This window comes from Pithys albifrons, chromosome 4 (assembly GCF_047495875.1).
Source record: "Pithys albifrons albifrons isolate INPA30051 chromosome 4, PitAlb_v1, whole genome shotgun sequence".
NCBI classification, from domain to species: domain Eukaryota; kingdom Metazoa; phylum Chordata; class Aves; order Passeriformes; family Thamnophilidae; genus Pithys; species Pithys albifrons.
This window is the reverse complement of record NC_092461.1, coordinates 32,524,276-32,550,663: the sequence shown is the minus strand read 5'-3', so window position 1 is coordinate 32,550,663 and position 26,388 is coordinate 32,524,276. Positions and strand designations below refer to the sequence as shown.

Genomic DNA, 26,388 nt, shown 5'->3' with positions numbered 1-26,388 from the left:
CCCTCTATCCCCCCTATTTACCAGAAAAGTAAGAAAATGGGCAGCAGTGATCTAGTCTACTGGTCCAGAGAGTATCCTGAGCACAGAATAATTGTGGGTTTGTCCCTCATCCTTCACTCCCCCTTTATGGGAAAGAGGCCCAGAACCAAGGCCAGGCTGGATGGGACTACCTGACTTAGTGGAGGGTATCTGCTCATGGTACAGAGGTCAGAACAGGTTGATCTTTAAGGTCCCTCCCAAACCAAATCTTTCTATGTTTCTATGATTCCACAAATACAATTTCTAGATTTTCACAGAAAAGCTGACCACCACCACAACAAAGCCCTGCTGGCTGCCTTTTCAAAACCTGGCTGAAGCTGTTTATCATTTTCTTCTTGTGCAATAAAACCAACTCAGTTTGCAACTTCAATCTGAAGTAAATAGAAGAAACAGTATGTGGTACCATATCTAAAATCTTACGTGAGGAGGTTCAGTAGGGAAGAATATTTTGTTGTGTGTTTTTTGGGGTTTAGTTTGTGATTTCGGTTTGTTTGTTTGTTTATTTTTAAGACAAGGACGAGGAACATTTTTTTTAAAGAGATTTAAGTGTAGCAGGGACTTTTACATTAATAAGAAGGTCAGAGATTGCTGGAGGTTTAAAGAGTCATCTGGGAATGTAAGCATAACATTGCTTCTGGAATTTCTCCCCCTATAGGTTCTCCCAACTACATTTGAGAGCTGGGCTATAGGGTAGGGGTATCTCTATATTGACCCAGTGTGCCAGCTCATATGTTCACATATGGACCTATCTGTTTCTTCGTATATTTTGGCTAAGCATGTACATGTATGATTCTGATTTTACAGACAACTAGCTTAACATTCAAATTTCTGCCTTCTGAGTTTCAGGGACAACACCCTCATTTATAGCATGTTATATCTCCAGTCTACCCCTGCTTTGACTCACAGCATATGACTGGGAATTCTTTTTCTTGGGACGTTACAATATGATCTTCCTGTGTAAACCAAATTTTATTTGAATTTGACAGCACTAAAGCAGACATCTACTGTACTCTGTGGAAATAAGAGTCAGGTAATGAAAGTGAAAATTCAAATAATCCCAATATACATCAGCTTTCTGTCACTGATGATGTTATGTAGTACATTCATAAAATTAAGAAACAGATCTATGTTGGTCGTATGAAGAATTAAGATGTTATATTTATATTAACATAGTCTTTGTTTCCTAATAGCAGTGTACGAAAGTATGAGAAAAAAAGTAAACATCAAGTAGAGACCTTGTGACTACATACTTGGCACCAGTTTGCTCACACGCAATATTAAAAATAACTCTTAAAGCATTTGCTTGAACAGAAGGCTCATGCTTGCTTTCTTTTCTTAAGAAAAGCTTGATTTCTATCATTTATTCAGGGCAGACCAAAGAAGGAGTAAAAATATTCTCTATTCAGACACTGTTTTTCCAGTGTGAGGGCATACATCTCTCTTTAGTATGAAAGTGTCACAATAGACATGAATAAAATTTGCTCTTCATCTCACAGAGTCATATTTTCTAGAGACAAGAGATGTTAAACTTACAAAAAATAATAAAAAAGGAAAAATGGATTTCATCTAGTAGCATAAATTAAGGAATGGTGGCCTGTCAAGAGTGATGTTTCTTGGCTGCAGAATATTAACTTAGGTGCATGTTTGCTGCAGCAGAAGGTTCTTTTTGATGTTAACAGTTTGACAAATATATTCTCTGATAAATGGCACCTAAAAATTGCACAGATAAAATAGATATTAGATATTAGCTATTCAATATTAGATAGATATTAGATATTCAATATTAGATATTAGACAGAGCAGCCCTTCCTGAAACCAAGAGTGTTTAAAGAACAATCATTAACAAAATGGAGATTTCCTTTAGTTCCCGGAGAAAATGCTAATCCAGCACAATCCCTTGGAATAGCCCTTGGTACTTACACAGGAACATCAAGCCCTACTCACCCGTTTTTTGGCTGAGCTGATACAGGAAACACTTGCGCAGGTCTGCATTGTCCCTGAAGGTCAGTTGCAAAAGTGACCCTGACTTTTTCAACTTCTGCATGAGCCACAGACCTGAAATGAAAATTGCTGCATATTTTATCCTGTTTGCCAGTTGTCAAGCAAGGGAATTAAAGATATGTGCCTAGAGCGAGGATAGCACTGTAATTCAGCAAAAGTCTTGTTTACTCCTGCACTCCTAATCAACAGGGAGAAAAGTCTAAGGGACCTCATGGGAGAGAAGTTTCAATTTTAAACTAAAAGAGTGTAGATTTAGACTAGATAGAAGAAATAAATCCTTTACTATGAGGGTGGTGAGACACTGGAACAGTTTGCCCAGAGAGGTGGCAGATGTCAACCCTTGAAACATTCCAGGTCAGATTGGACATGGCTCCGAGGAAACTGATCTTGAAGAAGTTCCTGCTCATGGCAAGGAGGTGGGAATTATTTGATCTTTAAGGTTTCTTCCAACCCAAACTATTATCTGATTCTATGGCTATCCACATCATGGTAGCAGAAACACTCAGGAAGACTGAAATGTGGGACTATCCATTCCCGTAATAAAGTGTCTTTTTCAGCTGTGGAGATGCCTCTCTTATTGGCAGCATCCAGGGAGCACGGTGATGGACATTGTAGTAGAAACAGAAAGCCCTTCTCATTGCAATTTTTTCTGTGTGTTTGAAGCCTTCAGCAAACATTTTCCACAACTTCAATGTACAAGTTGTGCTACGATTTATTGCTGCCTCCCTGTGCTGCCCTCTTGTGCACTCTACCATGGACCACAGGCAGCTTTCCTATCAGCTCTTACCTGTACTAACCAAAGTGCTGTTGTTGTAAAGGGTTCCTAGGTGAGGCCCAGAGAGGGACAGGAAGGTGTGTAATTTGTTGAGGTAATAGCGAAACCTGGGACGAGTTAGTACAGATCGAATGATGACGTTACCAAGGGAATGTCCAATAAAACTGTTGAGGAAAAAAAAATTACATTAACATGACAACCAATTGTATTTTCTTTAAATTAAACATAAGGGTGGCAAAAATTGCTCCTGGGGAGGTACTCTATCAGTTAGTTATTAGTTAGTTAGGCCTTTCGTTATCATTTCATGGTTTATTCAGCCTATGAGATACTCTTTCATCTATATCAATGTAAAAATTAGTCTCACTGATTCAATGGCTTTTGACACAGAACACTTTAAGAAAAGCTAATTTCACTGGATATTGCTCATGTAATTGAAAGAGTTACAGACTATTAACTATCATAAAACTTACCTTATTCGGGATATGGAGAGGTTGTACAACTGAATATGCTGAATAATTTCATCCAATAGTCGATCAGTCATTGTATCAAAATCAGCAAAAGTATCAGTCTGGTGAAAAAGGAAATGAGTTGGTAAATTAAAATATATTGCATTAATTGTGGATAGATTTGTTTTTTCAAAGTAAAGTGCAAGCAGAAGTGAAATAACCAGTGTAAATTTTCTTTATAAATGCTCAAGGGGGGAAAAGGGGGATTTTTTCAATTTTCTAAAAATTGAAGTTCTTTGAGAGAGATTTTTGAGTGCTTCCAGAATCATAAGTATGATGCTAAAGCAGCCTGACTTTGACACTGGTGATGACTGCTAATGCTCAGCTGCTCTAGATATCAGATTCTGCACATGGAAGAAAAGCTTATGGCATTTGGGATTCAACAGATTAGAGTGATAAAATAGTTTACAGCATTATATGCTGCTGACATGAGAGTTGTGCTCAGGATGTCATCATAGCCATCTTAATCAAATGCTGTGTGTTTGTTATTCAACAGTCATCAGAAACAGAATGAGTGTAGAGAGGTGAACAGTTTGTTGCCTGCAACAGTACTGCCAGTTGTGAGACAATAAAACAAATAATATATTGTCTAATCTATACAATTACAGGCAGATCTTACTCAGAACTGTGTCATTTGGCAATCCAACAGGACTATAAATCAAATTCGTAACTAATGACATGCCACAGTAACAATCATCAAATGTTGGAACAGCTATTCAGAGCAAACATATCAGTAATTAATGCTTTTGTGACACAACTCATCTTGCTAATTGCAGCTCTTGAAAAGGAAAACATGAGCACATTCACTTTGCAACAGAGACTTAAAATAAATGTTCTCATAAACTACAAACAGTCCACTAACCTTCTGCCTGTTTGTTTTGTCTGCATTGATAATTAATGATTTCCTCCTAGACTCATTATCCCAAACCTTTCAGGCTGTTTAAGAGTTGAAGAACATCAGCCTGAATGTTAATCATAAACAAAGGCATCAAGCGTCATATTTCACCTGGTTATATCTCTATCCTTTATTATCCTTTACTTAGTCTGATTCAACTTATCAAATGCATCATAAATGAATACCTAAAAGAAGTGATTTGTATTTTTCTCTATAAGGGAAAACAGCTACATGACTGGTTTTTGGGTCATTTTCAGCGTGGTTCTCAGAGAAGGGAAAAAACAGTGACAGGACGTTTTACAGCATCAAAATAGTAATCAAACCACCCAGGTTCTATTTCCAGTGCCATGAAAATTTCCCCATGTTCCCAGACTATAAGACTTCTAATAGGTCACATTGTGGACTCTGGATAATGTTAAATTCAGATGTAAGATGTTTCATTCCCTGAAAACATTATTTTCTCTGAGAAGAGCCTTTGATGTGAGTATGAAGTGGTCCCATTTATTTTCAGCTGTGCAGATCTGCTGCTGATGGGGATGTGTGTTGGAAGGTGATACACCAACCAGACATTTCAAAATACAAAAGCTGTTAAACAAAGAAGGTGGGAAAGTTTTGACTCAAGTTTCTCAGTGGCTCATAAATCAGAATAATGTTTCTAACTGGGCACTGGAAATCCTTATCTTGTGCATAAAGTTAGACCTTTGTGTCATAAATATGGGTTCCTTGCTAAGCAAAGCCCAGGATTCATTTCTGCTTCTCTGTCTAGACCAGTAATCAATTTTTCTGGGTGACATTTCTTTATCATTCAACGAAATAAATCTCACAAACATTCAAACAGGAGAAACAATGGCTGATGCAGCAAAGGAAGCTGACAACACCTGCTGGATATTCTACATCCCTCAGAGAATTTAGCATCACTAAACTTGCTGCATTTTGTTGGTGCTGTGTTGCAGAGGAACCAGGCTGCCAAGTTTGCAAACTGATAGGATAAACCCAATTTCTTCCTCTAAGATGTAGCCCTATAACTGTTAATGCCGTTACCTTTGGCTTTAATGCCAGGAATATTTTCCAATAGGTTTGAATACCCTGTCAAATTAGACAGGTATAGGCCCAGGCCTTTGCACTAAATGCTACATAAAATTCCCTGAATTCACTAGTGCTTTTGCTTCATTCAGCTGAAAAAAAAAAAGGTTTTTGCTAAAGGTTTTGTTTCAGCAATCTAAAGAAAGATAGAAATTAGTTCTGTACTACCTGATTTCTTTCAGACATCAGGAAGTCCAGTTTTCCACCAGGAAGTCCCAGTTCTATGAAAGTCTTTACCAGCCGCAGGTCTGCACTGTTACCTGGGAATAAATGGCATTTTTATGAGATGCAATTCAACGGAAAAGTAACCAGTATAGAGTCAATTTAACACAATAACCTTGATACCAGGGAGCTCTTGCTAAATGCTGCTAAGATGGTTACCACACCATAAGATCATACAATGATACAGCAGGAGAGCACGAATACCCATAACCTGCCCCAGGTGGGCTGGACATCACCTGCTGCTGTGGGGAAAAAAGGGCAAAGATCAGGCCCAGAGTAACTGTTCTCTATTTTCTGAACTGCAGAGGTAAGACAAAAAGCCAACAAGCTGAGGTCTGTCCTTCCACCTTCACAGATGCTGAGGCCGCCAGGGAAACCTTGGCACATGTGCTGGACTATAGGGCTGTACCTTCAGATGAAGAGTAGCCCACCGCTGTGTGTTCACAATTAGATGGTGCTGAAACACTGTCAAGCTCCTAATATTTGGAGAGGTGCCCCATTGCATACTAGGAAGTTCCAGATTCTTATGAAATACTTTGTTGGAAAAGGAGGTACTGCCACTTCATGAGAAGGATATTCCTGCCACTGAGATATTGGATGGCAACCAGTCCTTGCTCAAGCCAGTAAGCATTTGTTTTCCATTTTCTTTCAGATTTCAGACTCTCTAACCCTCTTCCTCTGTAGTTTCAAGGTAAAAATCGATGTCTTTCCCATTAATACCAAGAATTTGATCAGAGGAGGTTTATGTTTAACATAACTGTTTTCAGCTCAGAAGGCCTATGTGTAAAAATATTCCAAGACCTGCTTCCTCTGCCATCAATAATAATTTTTATTCTCCCATTTTCTAAAGCAAGCCACTCTTTATCCTATAAGAGTGTTTTGGGGGTTCAAATAATATTTTCCTCCTGGTGACATACTGCAAAGCGACCAAGTATCTGTGGAAAGACAAGAGAAGTTACAGTAATGAACTCCTTCTGTACACAGGAGGACTGATGCACTTTGGTATAGAAACCTGTTTAAACAAAACTAGAAAATGTTGGAGCACTCTATTTCTTAGCCCAAATATTTAATATTGCTCTAGATCCTTTGATCTACAATGCACAGAATAGCATAATAAGGAATAAATACTTAACTAAGACGAATACTTAGACCCTCCATTCTTTCACACTTGCTGGACATGTGCCCTTCTTTTTAACTTACACCAAAACGACTTTCAAACAGTAATTCCTCATGACCTTACCATCCAATCCATGGACACAGACAACCAGGTGAATTCCATCTTCCAAATTTTCTTCCTCTTCCTCTGGTGGAAAATATGGGATATCAGAAGCTAGTACAGATAAGTCACTGTACAGAAATCCTTCAATCTTCATTTCTTTTTTAAATTTTTCTTTGGCCTGATAAAAACTGGAGAATACATTAATTAATCATAATAGAACTGGGTGTTCAACAACAAACCTTCAAACCAGAAATTAGAAGGCTTGTATTTGCAAGAAGTAATCTTTGAAACTTTCAAATAAACATCTGGATATTATTCTTAATCTATTAGGACACAGAGAAATCAAGATACATAGAAGAAAGTCTGTTTCTGAGTTACTTGGCTATATACAGGGAATAGCTAAAGTGCAATAGCATCTCACACCAACAAGAGGAATGAAAGAGTAGCAAAAAATAGTTTTCTGATAAGTCATAACAATGAGACTAAGATACAGAACCAGCAGTTTTGCATCTTAACAATGTCACTGACCTTATAGGTCCTGAAATACAAAATGTATCATTTTGCTACCATCAGATGGATTAATAGTCAGGTAGAAGGTGTTGTCCCCCTTAGACTAGACTTAAAAGATGCATCTCATATGGTAGATATTTTTGGTTTGGGTTTGGATTCTTTTCAAAATATCTAGTAGCATTTAGAGAAAGAGCAGCTCAGTGCTGGAAGAATCAAGCTAATCCCTTTCCTACTAAAGGTCTAAAATTTGGCATCTGAGTTCATCCTGAAACATTCTGCTGGCTTAAGTTGCCAAACTCTGCACTGTTTTTTTGACTTAGAAAAACTTATCTGGAGCTTTTAGGAATTAATAATCACAACTTAAGTGTATAATTAGGTAGAAAACTGGATGAACCAAGGAGATATAACCTTCAAAGCTTGGGGACAGCCTAAGGGCACTTGATAAAATTATAGAATCATTAAGGTTGGAAAAGACCTCTAAGATTATTGAGTCCATTGATGAGCATCAACCCAACCAAAGGGACATGAGAATGAAAAAACCCTAGCTTTTTAAAGGCCATGGGCCTGGAGGCCTTCAATTCATGTGCATGAATACATGCTGAAATGTTCTGTTTCACAAAGAAGAAACAAATTTTGGGCTTAAATTGAGTAGGACTTACAGCATTGTGTATAGAACAAACCTCTAGATGTTTTCAAAAGAATAAAAATAAAGCCTTGACTTGCAAAAGAATGCATGTGCAGACAACCAACATTTTGGGCAGTTGAATGGTCTGAGAAATTCCAATGTTACTGTTTGCCCTTAGCACAGCAGAGAAACTAAAATATAATGGAAGTGTACATGTGTTAGTGTGCCACTGTGAAATGGGACATTAAGGTTATGATGTGGCACTTTTCCTTTGGGCAAGGAAGCAAGAAACAAAAATAATGCCTCTTCTCCAGATTTCCATGGCTCCGATGATCACATTTTCCAGTCTGAGAAGCTGAAGCTGAGACCTATCATGAAATCTGTGCTCCCAATTCATAGTTAAGCTAAAGAGTACAATTATTGAAGGAGAAGAAAACAACAATCTATGGCAGTGCCACAGTGAGCTCACTGTCTGTGATTGGCATCAGGTATTAGTAGCCTTGAATTCATGAAGAAGGGTCAGATCTTAAAGATTATTTAGACACCTAAATCCCACTGCTTTTCATAAGAATTAACGACCTGATGTCTTTGAAAATCTTGATCTTTCTGTATTTTCATCATTTCTGTCTATTTAGATTATACATTGCATATAAATCACTTGTCTCTTTGGATTATTTATACTGAAATTCTTCAGGTAACTGTGTCAAGCACAAGATTCCTGTATGCATAGTGTATTAGGGTCCTGAAATTTGTCAGTCTCTTGGCATTACAGTTACATTAATGAAGTAATTAGACATTCTTACTTCAGCATCCTTTCGTTTGTGTCTTCATCCATCTCATCTGAATTAGAAGAGACAACTCCAAAGGAGCCCAGCGGCTGGTGCGTGATGGGGATTGCAGACTGCTTTGCAGAGAAGCCAACCATAACAGGGGTCTCTTTGAGCACGGAAGAGAAGGGAAGACACGTGGCTGTGCAAGAGACTGACAGGTTAACCACATCAGCAGCCTTTCTGCTTTCCAGAGCTACTCCCTCCGTCGCTGTCAAAGGAAACCCGGTGCCGTTCACTACAGGTTTATGCTCGTGGCTGTTGGGTTCCTGAGCATGTTCAGCCTGGTAGGACCCTGCTGCAGGGTCTGCTGGGGCAGGTGAGTCATTGAGCTCAATTTCTTGTAACCCCTGCATTTCTGCATAAACTGCTGGGTTCTCATCAGCAAGAGAGCTGCCACACTCTTCTTGCAGTGAGCCAAAATCAGTGGAGGTCTCCGAAGGAGCTGTAACAGGATAGCAAAAATCTGGTACCACCTTTACACTTTGTGAGAAACTCTCCTCTCCTGAAATTCTGCTATCAGAGAAACCCCGTTGTATTTTTAAACTGTCCAGCTTAAGTTTATCCTTTGGATCCTCAATGCACATATCAAACTTATCTATGTTTTTGTCCAAGTAATTACAAGCCCTTGGTGTTTTTAAGCTGCACTCACCATTGCTCTCCAGTGACTGATGCTCAGAGACATTGTCTTGGAGCTGCTTTGGACAAATGGATGGTCTGGCATTTTCCAAACTACAAGTCTCTCGACGACCTTTGTCTTCCTCCCTCTGTAACTCAGTATTACTGCTACTGTGTTTTAGGTGGGGTTTGGGTCGTTGTCTTGGTTCCATTTGCCCACTTTCATTAGTGATTCGATCCTCAGGAAAGTCCATGATTAATTTTCCATCTTCAACATCTGTTTCCATGCAAACTTTTGAGTTTTGGTCTGAATCTTCTAAGGTTGTTTGCCTGGGTTTGGATATATCCATCTCCTCTGTGGGCTCTTCTGGGCTACTGATCTGAGGAGCTGAGACAGATTTTGTCAGTTTGGTGAGCTCCACTTCCCTCTCCTCTTCCTCAAAGGGCAAAGAGCTGATGGATGTGAGTGATGCTTGGATCCCACTGGGCAAGCTAGTGTTGCTTTCTGTATGGCCACCCTCCAGGGAATTTCGGTGTATGGCGTGCCTCCGGACCAAGTGGTGCAGGATCTCTCGGTCACTGGGCAGCTCTAGTGCCCGGCTACGAGCATCAGACCACGCCACTGAGCTTGGTTCACTTTCAATGCCTGAATCAGATATTATAGAGGAAGATCTTTTTATGACCCCTGTCATCAAGGTAAATTCTTCACTCTCCTCACCTTGCTGCTCCTTTGTGAGCAATTTCACTTCAAAGCTGTGTGAGGGCAAAGGTTTCAAAACAGGGAGGTGAGTCTTGGTGTCCAGATCTTCTAGTTTTTCAAGACTGGTCAATTCATTCAGTGTAAGCTCAGGTGAAGTGAAATTATTCTCCGGATGATCACATTGATCTATTTCATGTATTTCAGTCCTGTTCTCTGAGCCATTAGTTCCACATGCTCCGCGCTCATACTGAGCACTGGTAATTAACACAGGCTTGCTTTTGTGAGAGTCCTTATTGCTAGGTTTTGTGTCTCCACAAGTAACATCTGCCCCAAGTCTATTGTCTTTCAATAAAACTTCCTTGGGTGTTTGATAGTCTCCTGACATGTGTTCTGTATTGCCTGGCTCTGAGTCAGAAACAGTTTCCTTTCTTGAAACAAAAATATTTTCAGGTTTCCTTTGGCCTTCTTGGTTTGCTGTACATACCTGAGATGTGGAGTGCTGGTTTAAACCCTTAGCAGCACTTTCAGTACTGCTGTATAGGTGTGAGGGATTGCTGTTTATCCTGTCATGTATTAGTGGAGTACCTTTCTCAAAGACTCCTTTCATTACTGCAGTGGCATCCTTTGATGCACACTCATTATTTTCATCTATTACGTCCATTTCAGTATTTGCAGGAACCTCAAAATCTGAGAAAACTTCTGAATTCTGATCTGAAAGAAAAAAAGAAAAATAGTAGTCATACCTGCAAGAACACCAGAAATTACCCCTAAGCAACATGAGACTTTTAAAAAAGTGATTTCAAAGCCTGAAAAAATTGTGCAACACATATTTATATTATATGAATTATTCATATCTTACAGACATATTACAAATACATATACCAGAGTGCATTTAACTAGAATTATACTCACTGAACAGTTATTGTTAGGCCAAAGAAGAAAATAACAATAAAATACATTTTCCTCAGTATAACTTTATCTAAACTACAATTTTTTACAGCACAGCTAAGCAAAACAAAGCTGATACTTCTTTTTATTCCTGCTGTCATTCAACATTGTTCATGGTATAGCTCTTACTTTTTAATCTGTTTAATACTCAGTTTAATAGTTTAAATATCTATAACAAGCACTGTCAAAATTTAGGCAATAGAATAACTGGAACAGGGGCAAATTTGTACCACAGGCTATATTCATTAGACTATGGTCACCTATAATATTAATACATCTTGTTTTCTTATTAATCTTAATGGTTGATTTAAAGGAAAAGGTACTAAGGGCTGAGGTTTTACTAAAAAATCTGCATAACTAAATAATTTCTTAATTAATCTGCTGCCTTTCAGTAGACTGTTGGAATTTACACTGTAATTGTAGTTTTTGCTTCTGAGATTTCTTACCACTAGATGTCACACTTTTTCCTTTAAATTTGTACTGTAACAAAAATGCAAACGATGGAGTTCCTGCCTAGATTTTGCCGCCAGCTCTTTCAACAAAACAGTCTACTTTGAATATGAAAAATATGATTGAAATACTCTAGTTTACTACTAGGTAAAACAGAAGGATTCAGCTCAATTACTTAGGGTGCCACACTCTCTTCCAAGCTCATCAGCCCAAGGGAGGTGAGATCTATCTTGGGCTCAGGAAGCTAAACTCCACCACCTCAAGCTGTACCTTGTGGTGTTTCACTCACCTTTGCAAGGCATATCCATGTACCTATCTTCAAAGATAACTGGGAGTGTGTTCCAGTCCCCATCGATGTCGAGGCATTCTGCTGGCAGCGGGGGCATGCTAGTGAAATACTCCGAGTTACGAATTTCTGTAGAAATCTGTGCGTGGCTTTGGATCCTGGCAGCAGAGCACAAAACAAATTGAGGGTCTGAGTAGTTACTGTGCTGTCTCTCCATCACTTCTGCAAGCCCAGGTGTGTAGGCAGAAGACAGAGTCAATGTGCTTAAACGTAGAGGGAAGCATTACTGCATGATAGGAGATACCCAACACTCCCAGAAAGTTTCCATCCTTGTAGAGATACCTACAACTTGCGCAAAAGATCAGTGTAAAACCGCTGTCTTTTTGAAATTATTGCAGCTGCCATTGCCACAAGCTCCTATTAGCTTCCATAACCTATGGCTGTCCTCCCAGATGTCATAGTTGCTGGCTGAGATTAAATCACTCAATTGGCTTCCCAGTCAGGAAACAAGGTCTGTTACTCTGGATGTGGTCAGGGTTTCAAAACCCAGATGCAGGAAGCAATAATCAAAAATTTGGTTGAGCAGTACAGGAAGGAACAAGGCCAAGGAAGATGCATGGCCGGTCCTCTACCTCATTTATACCAGACCTCAGAGCACTGCAGCATCTCACACACATGTATATCTGGAAGAGCTAAGACACATCAACCTAGGCACTGTCTTTTTGCAGAAGGACAGTCAGAGAATCATAGAATGATTCAGGTTGGAGGGGACCTTAAAGATCATCTAGTTCCAATCCCCTCAACATGGGCAAGGACATCTAGCACTAGACCAGGTTGTTCAACCTGGCCTTGTACTCTTCCAGGGAGAGGGCATCCACAGTTTCTCTGAACATCCTGTGCCAGTGACTCAGCACCTTCACAGTAAAGAATGTTCTCCTGATATCTAATCCAAATCTATTCTTATTCTGTTTGAAGCCACTCCTCCTTGTCCTATCACTACATACCCTTTTAAAAAGTGCATCTTTGGCTTTCTTGTAGCTCCCTGCCTGTTTCCACCATTTGGGCCATGCAAAATGCTACCAGGCTCTCATCAGTGAATATGACATTAAACTGGCACAGGAATATGTGTTTAGCTATAATAAATATAATATTTTTTTTAGTTCTGATGATCCTTCCTGTTGAAACATCTGTCTCAAAAAAAAGAAAAAAGGGAAAACATCAAATGCAAAGAGGAAAGCAACAAGCTTTACATAGGTGGTCAGCTGAAAGCACATCTGCACAGTTTGCATAGGACAATGCACTGGCAATACTTCAGATTAGCAGTGGCAAAAGGCAGTTAACTGCAGAAACACACTTTATGCATTACGAGCCAAAACTCAGACAGCAGGTTTGGAATTCATGCCAGAATGGAAGATTCCTATGTCCAGACACAAATAATTTATTCAGAGCAGCATATCAGCTCCAGCTTCAGATCATAATTATTGCTATCTGTCAGTTGTTACTTGTAGGCAGGTTATTTTTCCCTCAGAGATAAACAAGTCACTGGTTGCTAAACCATGAGTCAGACAGGAGCGTCAAACAACCAACTGATCATTCTTTCTAGTGGTAACACCTGGCTATTGGGAGTTAACTATTAGCAACATCATAGAATGGTTTGTATTGGAGGGGCCTTAAAGGTCAACCAGTTCCAAACTCCCTACCATGGGCAGGGACACCTTCCATTAGACCAGATTGCTCAGAGCCCCATCCAACCTGGTCTTGAACACTTCCAGGGATGAGGCATGCACAGCTTCTATAGTTCCAACTGTTCTAAGTGTTCCAGTGCCTCAGCATCCTCACAGGGAACATTTTCTTCCTAATATCTACTCTAAACCTACTGTTCTTCAGCATAAAGCCATAGTGAAAAAGGTGAATAATTGTTATTAAAAAGAGTGGGGAAAAACATTTTTGTCTATAAAATCTGGTGAGGATATTTCATCTGATAGAGGCCTCTACCCTGGGCCATATCCACTGTAATGGAAATGGTGTGTCCTCTTCTGTCTAAACAGTCAAATGCTTCCAATGCACATGGGTGCAAGGCCTCACACATACTCCTAATTGTATGGGGGGCAAAAAACAGCTCTTATCTGGTAAGAAGCAAGAAAGAGCTAGGGGGAAAAACTGTTACTTGCTTGAGGTGGTTGTACAGCACCTAGCATACTGAGCACTGATCTCAACTGAAGGCACTGCAAACACAATACTCACAACTGCCACACGAAACGTTAATGATTCTCCAACGCTAAGATTATTTTTCCAACTATATCATGTAGCAAATTCAAAAAGAAAAAGTGAGTCTGTATAGACCAAATTTACTACATAGACAAATTTAATTTTTTTAAACTATTTTACTTTTTTTTTACTCAGTCTCTTTGATAATCACTGAGGAAAACATTATGTTTATCTTTAGGAAATGGGCTAGTTCTGTGGTTGCCTGGAGAGATAAAAGCACTTCTTGTAATTAGGCTTCCCCCTGTGCAGGGTTATGTTTGTTTGAAAGGGGCCATGAGTGTCTGTGCCTTCACCCCAGAATCTTGACATAAGCATTTTCCTTGTACACAGCTTACTAAAAACCTGACATGGGAGAACCAAGTGAACACAGTTGGGCTCCTGCAGCCATGGTGCTGCTCTAATTTGGCAGGACAATGTAGCCTGGTACTACCCACCCACTAATGAAGTCATGGTCCTTTCCATCAACACTGAATCAGCCTTAATGTCTCCAGTGACAGCTCCGAGAGAGCAATTTTCTTCTTTGCACTAGGTCAGAAGCAGATGTCTCACTTAAGCCCCATTGTCATGACAGGACCTGATGTCATGGCCTTTAAGCCCCTTCTGCCACATTGTGACAGGTTGCTTCAGCAGATAATTAGTCTGAACATCCCTCATTACTCAAAAATTCAAATCTGAGCATCTTTCTTTGAACTCTGACTGGCCAAAACCAAAGGCAAGGTTTGCCCCGGTGTAGCTTTAGAACTGACTCCTCATGCTACCCTTCTTGGCTACAAGCAAGAGGTGTCTTGCAGAGAGAAATACTTACAGTGTTGATGCTTTAGAGCATATTTTTATGAATGCATACAACATTTTTTTTCCCTGATCTATTATATATAGTTGATTCTCAGTCAATTCCTTAGGAGCCCTGAACTCACATCACACTCATTTTTTCTCCAGTTAATATGGTGGCACTTCCCATTCCTGCCCTCCACTGCTACATCTACTGAACATCCAGAGCTTTTCTTTGGCTGTTTAATGCTCCTGTCTGCATTTAAATATTCTTTTCTGCTACAGAGAGTAGGGCTGGACTAAACACTAAAAGAGATCCATGACTGTCTACCTCAAAAATTATATTATGGATCATAAAAAGCAAATTTGTAAATGTTAGGATTTATTGCTTATCAACAATTGTTCCATATTAAACTACCTGTGCTGGATCTTATGTATTTGGCTCAGGAAGTTATACATATATATATAAAATATATGTAGAAATTATTTATTTCTGGGGCCTGGTCAGAATCACTTACTTCTGAAACTCATTTCAATGGTTTTACAATATGGATTTAAAACAGAACCACTGGCTTCTGTCAAACCAAACTTCTCTGCATCCAGCAGAAAAAAACCTCAATATTGATTAAAATGCTTTAAGGCAAATTTTCAGTCATTCCAGTGACAGGGCTGGGTTAATGGGTTACTTACAGGCCTTCCTGAAATGTGAGCACAGCAAGTTTCTGGTGCTCGGTGTAGAAGAAGGCTTCTGAGAATCTTCTCACCTGAAAGGAAGAGACACACAAGTTAAACCTAAGATCTGCTGAAAGGTGCCAACTAGTATGATTCGAATAACAGAGTAGTAATTACAAGGACCAGATTCCTCAGCGTAGTTCATCTGTGTTGCACCACTCAGTTGACAGAAAAAAACAAAGATCTAGCTTCTGCTTCACGTTCCCAGTCCAACACAAAGCAGCTGATATTGCTGCATATTTTGCTGCGAGGTAAGAAGTGTCCCTGGACCATAAATAAAAATTTGGTTATCTGTATCTCCTGACTACTTTTCTAAAAGCTGTGAAATTTACCATTTTCCCTCATATTCTTAAAGTGGAGAAGATTTCTTCCTTTTCCACTGTGCAAACTGTAGAGCAGTAGTGGAGCAAGTTACTAAATTATAACAATTCATAATTGATCATCTCTTCTATGGTAACATCCACAGTGACTCACAGTGACTCTCAAACTACCAAGACACCAAAGGAAGTCACATGTATCAGTCCAGAAGAGAACAAACCCTATCACAGTAGAAACACACTTCCCTATGTCATGTTACTTACAAAATTAGAGCTCTTCAAATCCCTTCATGAACATTAGATCTGTTCAGTGTTGGATAATCAACTACCAAAAAGCTATGGATCTGAAGTGGCTGGCAGAGCACAGAGTGTGAAATTAGCTATAAAAAATTCAGTGCTGTCATCTGCCATGGAATAAGCTTTGAGTTTAAATGAATCAAGCATAATATGCAACCAAATGTACTGAACTGTTAAACTGCAGCCTGTACATTCCTAATAGTAATTGTAAAAGTGACCTCTGTTACAGTGACAGAAAATGGCAAAGGAAAGCATATGTCATAGTATCTCATCATCTCCCTAAACCCCAGCTGTGCTTTAACAAATACCTTTCTGAAAAAAGGACTAGTCTCCCTTCAAAAAGACTTCATCTTAATAGTAGGAATTTTCATCTGGGACTCAAACTGTTTTCCAGGGCTGGAAAAGTATAGTAACACACAGTTCATACAGGGAGGAACAGTTTATATGGAGCATACAGGGGTATGTAATTTGACAAAGGTCAAGTAGGCAGTCAGCATCAGTCCAGGCTGGAACAAACCCCAGGCTGGGATTCATCTCACTGGAGCTGGGAGCATATGAAGCTGGGTCCTTTGGCTGAAAGCTACACAGATCCTCTGAGTCAAGGGAAACCTAGTCAGACTAACCAGGGGAGTCAGTATCAGCCACAGTCATCTCTTCCTGAATGTTAGGCCTCACTTTTGCAAGATCAATCATGCTCCTGGGGAGAGAAACCAGAGTTGTTCTGGTCACTCTGGAGAGTCAGCTGACCTCCACTGACTTTGACAGGAGCAAAAACATAAGCTGAGATGTCAATACCTACATCGTACACTCCTAAAGCTAAGCAAGGTGAATCCTGCCATTTTCTCTGTTGTCCCCGCTCTAATGATTAGATCAGACTGAGCTCAGCTCAGGGGACATGCTGAACTTATGTCTGGTCAATAACCAAGAACATCCTAATGGAAGACAGAGCTCTTGCTGAACTAATCAGATAAGCAGATCTGACAACATTAGCTCAAATGACAAGTGGTTTTGTGCCTTCTTTATTACCAAGTAAAGGAAACAATTTCAACATCAGCAATATTAATATTTTGTTGTGTACACCTCACTGGAACAAAGGCAAATAGCTATATATTTATACACATGACATAGTGAAGAGTACAAATCTATATTCCTCATGGTAGTCTTGTGAAAGTAGTTGAGATAAAATCATGTTTTTGGTTATTTTTCATTGTGATGTTTGTGGTTTTGAAAACAAATGGTTTATGGGTATCTGGGAAGCGCAGGTGATATCTGCCTCTTCCCACCCACTTCCTGTTCTATAACTGATGCTAGTGCTTGAAGTGCTCTCATTTTACATAGGATCCCAGATCACACAAAGGCAACAGTTTTCAAATCCTGGGTTTCATCTCTTCACCTCTTGTCCTGCTCACCCCATTTCAGGTAAATACAAGCAGAATTGTATTGAAAATATACATTGAGACAAATCATTAATGTCTGTCCAGAGGTGACCATTACTGAACTTGCTTAACATTACCCTTAGCATGTGATGTTCCTGAGTCAGATAAGACGTGACTTGTGGATGGAGTGTTGCCCCCTCTAGGAACTGTGTCCACAGGGCCAGGAGGTGAGAGCAAAGCCAGGCAAGGTCCTTGCTTATCTGTTCTGCTATTTTCTCTGGATTGCTCAGCAACTAGAGGAGAGAAAGGAAATTCTGACATCAAGACAGTACTATGTAAAAGAATCACTTCAAATGTGGAAGTAAGTCCTTTTAGGAACAAGAGCAAGAACAAAAACTTCTACTGATTTAGAAATACTATTATTATTAAAGCTACCATTTTCAGTTACCCCAAATAAATCTGATGAGATTTTTTCTTTTACTCTTTAAAAGCCATATATTTTAGTGCAAAGGGTCTCAGCTACTTAATTGCAGAGCAAGAAGTGGGAACAGACTCATTTTTGCAGACACTTTACAGCAGATGTATGTATGTATGGCCAGGCTTTGCGAACGAAGATTTGGGAAGGGCTCTACCCATGTGGGTGTGTCCTTCGAGCCTGCGCAGTGTATCTTTTAGGTGAGGCACTGCGCGCACGAAACTGGCCCCATCCTTGAATTCCTAAAGTTCATCTGCCACGACCGAGTGAGCTTGAACAATGACAGTGAAGTCCTTAGTACCAGAACCTACAGCCTCCGGTATTCCTAGGAGGTCTTCTATCCAAGTACTAACTGGGCCTGCCCCTGCTTAGTTTCCGAGAGCTGATGCGATCGGATGTCAGGGAGGTATTTAACTGCCTCTATGGCAGATGTAGTAACTTGGGGCGGGGGGGGGAGGGCGGGGGGGGAAGGGCGGGGGGGGGGGGAGTCAAAGAATGTGGGCTCCAAATTATCCACTAGATGGTGCTGGATGCTCTGAAATAATAAACCATGGCCCGCTACTGGTAGCAAAAGGAGCCCTCTCAGCCATGTCACATTAGGATACCAGATGGGTGATTGTGGGAGAAAAGAACGACGAACTCAAACCCAAACCACTGTGTCCTCAGCACGTGATGAAAAAAAATCCGAGTCTGCTGTCACTTCTCTCCCACACTAGCACATTCTGGGACCCTGCATGCCGTCCAGGTCTTGGCTGCAATTCTGTGCTAAAGCTCTGCAGTTAGAAAGCGCATGCCAGCAGCAAAGTCTCTGCACATCAGGCTTCCTGGTTTCACAATTTCATAGAATCACAGAATCATAGAATGGGTTGAGTAAAAGATCTTGGTCCAGCCCCCCTGACATGTGCAGGGACGTCTTCACTAGATTACATTGCTCAGATGCCAGTCCAACCTGGCCTTGAACACTTCCAAGAATGGGCATCGCACCTTCTCTGGGTGAGCTGTGCCACTGCCTCACCACTCTCACAGTAAGAAATTTCTTCCTAATGTCTAATCTAGACCTGCCCTCTGTCAGTGTAATGCCATATCTTCTTGCCCTATCACTACATACCACTGTAAAAAGTTCCTCTCCTGTTCTTTTGTAACCTTTTTTAGGTACTGGAAGAGGCTAAAAGGTCTCCCTGGAGTCTCTCCAGGCCAAACAACCCCAACTCTCTCAACCTGTGTTTAAAATTTTTAATGTGAGAGAGAGACATTGCATTTCACCTCAATGTTTTGGTACAAAGTGTAGAGGACTGAGCCTTCATTCTTTCCTAGGATCCCTATGTGTTTCCATGAAACCATAAATACTACCAGAAATACTCCAGAAATGATACCAAATAATACCATCAGTTCTTCACAAGGTCTTTTTTAAATTTGGTTTGCTTTGATTTTTTTGTTTTGTTTGTTTGTTTGTTTGTTTGGGGTGCTTTTTGTGCTTTGGGTTTTGTTAGAACTACAATCCAGCTGAAAGCCTGCTTACTTTTCACATTTTATTATGCAGATAGTTTGCAGATTGGTGACACTGCAAACTAAGCCATGATTAAAAGCAAATTGTGTGTGAGAGCAGCAGAGAAAAATTACGTATGTATAACACCGATATTGTCGCTGTGTTTACACTGTCTGGATGGCATTCTGTTTTAAAAACTTGTCCAAAATGGCACAAGCTCCAGTACCCATTCTGTTAATAGAAAAATCAGGGGGATACTGCCCAAACATTTCCATTTGCAGAAGCAGGGAACTACTTTATGTATGGCACTCAATTTTACATGCTGTAAGTCAATGTTAATTTTTAATTTTTTAAGCCAGTAATCTGTTTCTTAGATCATAAACTGAAATCTCAGTCTTCAAAAAAGATGCATTATTAATGCAATCATTTTACAAATAGGTGTGTGATGGCTATTTTTCTAGTTTATTGGTTCTTAAACTTTTGAACCTGTCAGAGAGAGGAAGGAAGGATGGAAAGAAGGATGGAAGGAAGGGTGGAAGAATGGATGGAAGGGGGAAGGAAGGAAGGAAGGAAGGAAGGAAGGAAGGAAGGAAGGAAGGAAGGAAGGAAGGAAGGAAGGAAGGAAGGAAGGAAGGAAGGAAGGAAGGAAGGAAGGAAGGAAGGAAGGAAGGAAGGAAGGAAGGACTGACTCAGTTTCTCGGAGTAAAACCCAGCAAATGGAAAGATCACCAGCTCTGACTGACTCCATACACATACCTGATGCCAAGCTGTTCCTTGTGACTGCACGTTTCAAACGCTATACTGGTGGACACTCTGGTTTTTACAATACTGTCACACAAAATAAATTAACAGGGCTTTCTGAGAAGTTATTTTTCCTTGTTTGTTTATAAATCAATCTCACAATTGAAAAACTATTTCCTTTCCACTTGCTCCTGCATTGAGTAACTGCTGTGCTTTTAGGTCGAATACAAAGTCATGGGAAGTTAAATTCACTTTTTTCTTCTTATTTTTTTTTTTAATTTAATTTTAAAAATGGACCTGGCTCTGGTAACACAGTGCTAATGGGAGACTAACCCCACAGGCCTCTCTCTGTATGGGTTCTAATAGTTTTTTCTTCTTTCTTTATAAATGACTGTTTTTCTTATGGTCTGCTGAAAAAAAATGTTTCAGTTCACATATTCCTAGAGGGAAAATACTGGGAGAGCACTGCAATACTAATCTGTATAGCACAGAGGTACATAACACTGACACTGCAGAGATGGTCAGGGCTGCACCCATGTCCCATCAATACTGTACAAGGTCTCAACATTTGTATCAAGTCTCTGCATATTCACTGTGTTCGTAATCAAATAGATAGAAAGCTAAAATTCCATGATTCTAAGGCAAAACATTTTTCAGTGTACAGGAGAACCAAAGCTTTTCTGATAGCCCAGAGAACCAGCTGTTCGCTGTTTTGTCATCCTATGTGTTGCTACACTGCTGTCATCAGGTTTCAAGCACCAGTCAAGGCACACTGGCTTTACTAATATAGCCATGCAAGACAATTCAATAAGCTTTTAGGAAGGAGAAGAATTGGATAAGAAGTAGAAAATACAAAGATATTAATGGTACCATTTTCTGATGTATGCCAAGCAAATTTGGACTTTTACAGACTCATAGAAAGTTAGTCCAAAGGAGACTCTGTTGTCTGTGTTGTCCTACAGCTTCTAAATCTAGTAAAGCTGAGCCCAATAACTTATGCTTTTCAGAATGAATTTTATATGAAATCACATTTCTTAAAATGTATCCAATTTAGGACTTAAAACCAATAAATTTTTGTTTTCAAAATATTTTCTAGCCATTGCTAACAAACATTACCCCACAATTCATAACAGGATTGTAAATGGACTTCCTATTAGGTTTGGACTCATGTTCCTTCCCTTAATTGTTATCAAATTTAGTTCCTTGGGGAAGTGCTGGAGTCATCAAACCTGGAATTGTTCAAAAAATGAGTAGATGTGGCACTTTGTGATATGGTTTACTGGGCATGTTTGGTCAGAGGTTGGACTTGATGATCTTGGAGGTCTTTTCTAACCTTAATGATTATATGATTCTATGATAAATAAAATCCATTAAATCTCTGATTCTAAAACACTTTTTCCAGTGATCAGCTGGTGCTTGCATCTCTTTCTGGCATCTTTAATGACTTGAAATAAACTTTGCAGAAGCAAGTTCAAGAGAGTAGTTCAGTCACTTCTGTGCCAAAATAACTTTTTTTCTCCCATGAGCCTCCTTACACTTTTAGGTATTTTTATTTGAAAAGAAATGGCTGTACAACCTGCCAGAGTATCTTTTCTCCTGTCAGCATAAAAGCTGCAATTCCAACCTACCCCAAATAATTTCCTTCTTCATACTGATACTCAGGACTAGGCTCACTGAGGGATGTTAGAGTGATCCAGCTGGTGGCTTGTTAAAAGTGACAGGAGCACCTTCTATGTGACGAATCAAAATGATATGAAATAGTTGGTGGAAGAGAAACAATCAACAAACTTTCTATTGGCCCCTAATTCCCCTTTTCCCTGCATTGATGTCTGACTGCGCTGTCTCAGTGCACATGAAAAATGGACTAGAAAAACCTGTGAGCAGATCCTGTTGAAGAAAATACCTGCAGCTCCATACAAAGCTGGGATAACATCTCTTCCACAGATAGCTCCTCTGGGGAAAAAACACAAAGAAATAGGTCAGGTTTGAGAGCAGTAGATGTGAAATGTTAATGTTCTGCTGTTTATTCATGTAAGAAATCAGTTAACTGTCACTTGCCTGACAGACAAATTTCTGTTTGGATGTGGGCACTCCACAACCCAACTTGCACTGGTGCAAGTGCAACTTCTGCTCATGCAACCCAGACCACCAAACCAGTAGAAGTTGTTGTTATGAGGACTAAGACAACAGAATTTGTCTCTTCACTGTCTAACCTCTCTTTTACTAGAAGTTTTCTTATTAGCCTTTGGTATTTATGACCAGCTCCAGAACTAAATGCAAAGTCTGAACAAATGATGTGCAAGAAATGGTGGTCCCTGGTACATTACAGAGGACTCTGTAGCAATACTAGGTGACTGACTAATAAAAGATGGAGCATCTCTGCACTGCCTTGTGAAGTTTGAAGTGCCTCACCACTCCTACAGCAAGCAGCAGTGTTTTGATGCAGTCCTGAGAGAATCCAGCGCAGGGACACTCCACTTTAAATGCACCACTGACTATAAGGCAAAGGAGGACATCAATCAACTCTGTAACTCTGGCAGCTTGATTTTGCAATGCGGAACTTTCTAATAGTATCCATAAAAGAACAGCAGAAGCAAGGCAGAACAACTAACAGGTCAATCCCCTCCCCAGTTGCCAAATTACTCTTCTCAAATAATACAAATAAATGCAAAAAGACAGACCAAGAGTGAAGCACCTTGAAAAGACCTACTCACAGCTGGTAAAATTTGGGAAATAATCCTTACCACTTTTAATCTCAAAACTAAGCTATTGTTTCTTTTAATATACTAATCAGAGAGCTAGGGGAAAAAATTAAGGAAGTGTACAGACATTTATAGTCTTGGTGGATGTATCTTAACCTTCAGCAAAAACCTATGATGAGATTAATCTGACGAATATAGATGTTACATTTTTCCCCTAGTCAGTGGAGAAATACAGCAAGTACAAGGTGCAGTCCTTGTCATCCCAAAGTAGAAATCACTATCTATATCATATAGCATATTTTTAAATGGATCTGTTTCATTTCAGTGGTTGTAAGGAGAGAGATATAAAAATGTGATCTACATTCATCTTCCTGCGTGACTCTTACACTCCATGATTTTACTGAGGTTTGCAAGTATCAGAAGATCAGCTTTAAAATCAAATTTTCAGTAATTTTTCAGACTGTGAATAAAATGATACAAATAGCACTCTGCTCAAGAGGCTAAAAAGGGTATTTGCATTTAGCAAATTTTCATTTGTTTCAAGAAGTACATTTGCAGATGAAGTGTCTGCCTCAGAACCACTAGTCATTTGAAAACCAAGCAAATTTCATTTAGAAAGCAAATATGTGCTCTGCGGTAGTCCTGAAGATGTGGTCACCCAACCAAACATAATTCAGGCATCTTCCAGCCTATAAACCCATCTCACTGATCAACAGATCTTTGCTTACATGTTCCTGATAACCAAGATGCATGAAGCAGGAATTCTGTTGATGTAGCAGTTTTGTTGCATGTTGGGTTCTGTCTGAGAACTCATAAAGTCCAAACTAAAATGCTGTAGTTTTTTTTCTGTCATAGCTGGATTGAGTAACATAGTATATGCTCTTACCACCTTATGACTCAAGCTATCTTAAAGGGCTATGTTGATGAATAAGACATGAAGTGGAAAATAGGAGCTATCAAGTCCGTAAGTGTGTGCAGCATAATTAATTGCTTGTAATGTAATGTATTGTGCATTATTGTTTGTAATGTAATGTATTGTTTGATGGTTCTTGTATACAAGCACCACAGGAAAATGCATTTTACTTCCTTTTAAAATCTGCTGGCCAATGCAATCAACCTTCCTAATGTAACTATCTCTGCAACATAAAAAACTCATAACTTCAAAACCTGCACACAAAAATACAAAGGCTCAAAAACACAGATGTGACATTATAAGTCACATTCCCTGAATTCAAAGAAACAGGTGGGAGAGCAGGAATTAGTCAGGAATGTGTCTCGTTTTCATAGGAGCTCATGTTGTCATTACAAAGATGACTAAACACAAATTACAGAGCTCCATCCTGCAAATCCAGCCAGCCAGAACTTTCACAATGGACTTAAAAGGCCTGACCAGCCAAAAAAAAAAAAGCTTCTACCAAAACCAGAAAATCTATTAAACAATTGAATTAAGAAGAAAACCAGAATAATTTTGAAGAACAAGATGTAATTGACAGGGGAGAAATACACTGTGAATTTTAAGAAGGGAATTTGATTTAAGAACACTCATATCACCTTTCAGATTTTTCTTTTCAACTTAAAGAAAAATGTTTGCTCAAGAAAAAAAAAAGTTAGTTTTCCCCAGATTTTATGGTCATTCAGAACTGAAAGTTCCACTTTCCAAAATGCAGCTGAGGCCAAAAATCACTGGAAGGCAAGTATTTGGATACATTTATCAAACTATTTTATCCCTCTACACATCAGGTCGCATTCTATGAAAGGATCCACATAAGCTGAGGAGTCAGTCATCTTTAACAGTGTGCCAAAACAAACACTAATCAGAAATCATAGATGACAATCCTTTTAAGTCTCTGAACAGCCCTAGAATTTTGGTACTAAAATGTGTGTTGAAAATGCAGCACTGTAAAATATTCAGTGAATTTAAATGTCTGTTCACTTACCCAACTTCAGCTGTGGTAAATCAGGAATCTCATTCATTATGAGGGTGTAGTACGTGTGAAGTCCTCGTTGAGCATTCAAGAGCAGAAGACAGAGGTCCTTATGCCATTTGTATGCATGCTGCATGCAGTTTTCAGATGGGACATAAAAGCTGCCCTGTGTAGCAAAAGTATCAAGAAAATAAAACACAGAGATTAAAATTCACAGTCTCAATTTGTGCTACAGATTTCCACAAGAACAGTCCAACAAACAAGTCTATCTGTCCATCAGACAAGTCCCACTGTGGGGCCAATGTCTCTCTTCACAACACGGATAGTGCTGTACAAAACACACCTTGTGGGAGCATATAACTGGACAGATCACAGCACGTTTACCACAAATATTTCCCAAATTACACATTTACACTTACAAGGTAAGCAGAGTTTGCATTAGGACACCATAAATCAAACATTTTCACTTCTGTTAAAAAATGCTTGTATAAACTCTATTTGAAATTTGCACTTCTTAGATTAAAATAGAACTATTTATTAATCTGTGTTTTTGAGAAACTTGGACAAGTTGAAACTTACTCCACTGCTTATCACTTGATGGGTTAAGAATTCAATTCCTACATACCAGCTAGGTACTGACTGCCTTTTTGGACAGTCCCAATAGCTGCACAATGCCAGGAGCAACAGAGAAGCCTCACCAACCACACACCAGAGCATCTCCTGTGATTTTCTCCCTTTGACTTCCCTAAAAACTGTATTTCACACCTCTCAGCTTGAGCTGGGATGTTTCCCTCAGCTTTCTCACTCAAATCTTCGAGAAGTTAACTGGCCTTCTGTGGTAGACCCAAAGGGAACTGCTCATCTAGATCCACAGAGAAATGGCTGATGATAATTGATGGAGTTGGTGGTTTTTCAAAGGTTTCAAAACCTTCAGCTTCAGCATGAATACTTTTTGCTCTCACCACATACTATAGAAAAAGGGAGCATAAAGAAAGGCTGCTCAGAAGAAGAGAAAATTGGAAGTGGATTTATGTACAATGTAATGAAAATATGCCCTCTTTTACAATCACTCCATTGCTCATTTTGTTTTTTAGACAAAAGTTAATCTGGCATTTAAATGCTACATTGATGAGCAGAAGAAAGAATGTGAGCTAATTTCATAGTTTGTATCAATGCTGTAACACGCTATTGTGCATGACTACACTTTAATAGGTCTATTTTCAGCCTTTCTTGGCATAGACTACAGTTTCAAACTAAAAATAAAAGGTCATAGGAAAATGCACCTGCAGGTGGGCTCAAACATTGTGTGAACAAAAGGTGTTTAAAATCTTACTTAATTAGTTCAGCGTTGAGTTCTTTTTTTTTTTTTTGCTTCTCCCGTGATGCTTTATCAAATTTGTCCTCAGATGAATGAATTAAAATTCTTAGAGACCAGATACTTCAAATTACTGAAGCACAGAGTGAGTATACTTTGCAACAATTTACATAGTGGCAGAACATAGAATGGGGAAAGAAACAGTACAAAAAAAAAAAAAGAACAAAACCAAAACAATAAAACCAGGTCACTGGGCATTCCACATTAACAGCATAACTTGGT

The 26,388-nt window shown here is 39.4% G+C and overlaps 1 protein-coding gene across 5 annotated transcripts in view; it reads right to left on the bottom strand.

Annotated features, from left to right (window-relative positions):
• Window positions 1-26,388, bottom strand: part of FAM135B (family with sequence similarity 135 member B) — a 289,327-nt gene that overhangs the window by 13,502 nt on the left and 249,437 nt on the right. For all 5 annotated transcript variants that reach the window (XM_071553796.1, XM_071553792.1, XM_071553793.1 and 2 more), the window contains 11 exons: window positions 24,804-24,957; window positions 22,068-22,117; window positions 17,600-17,755; window positions 15,431-15,504; window positions 11,708-11,862; window positions 8,679-10,731; window positions 6,762-6,928; window positions 5,468-5,559; window positions 3,286-3,383; window positions 2,828-2,979; window positions 1,984-2,094 (listed from right to left, as the gene is read on the bottom strand). In XM_071553796.1, the coding sequence (XP_071409897.1) occupies window positions 1,984-2,094; window positions 2,828-2,979; window positions 3,286-3,383; window positions 5,468-5,559; window positions 6,762-6,928; window positions 8,679-10,731; window positions 11,708-11,862; window positions 15,431-15,504; window positions 17,600-17,755; window positions 22,068-22,117; window positions 24,804-24,957 (3,262 nt within the window). The remainder of the gene's footprint in view (window positions 1-1,983; window positions 2,095-2,827; window positions 2,980-3,285; window positions 3,384-5,467; window positions 5,560-6,761; window positions 6,929-8,678; window positions 10,732-11,707; window positions 11,863-15,430; window positions 15,505-17,599; window positions 17,756-22,067; window positions 22,118-24,803; window positions 24,958-26,388) is intronic.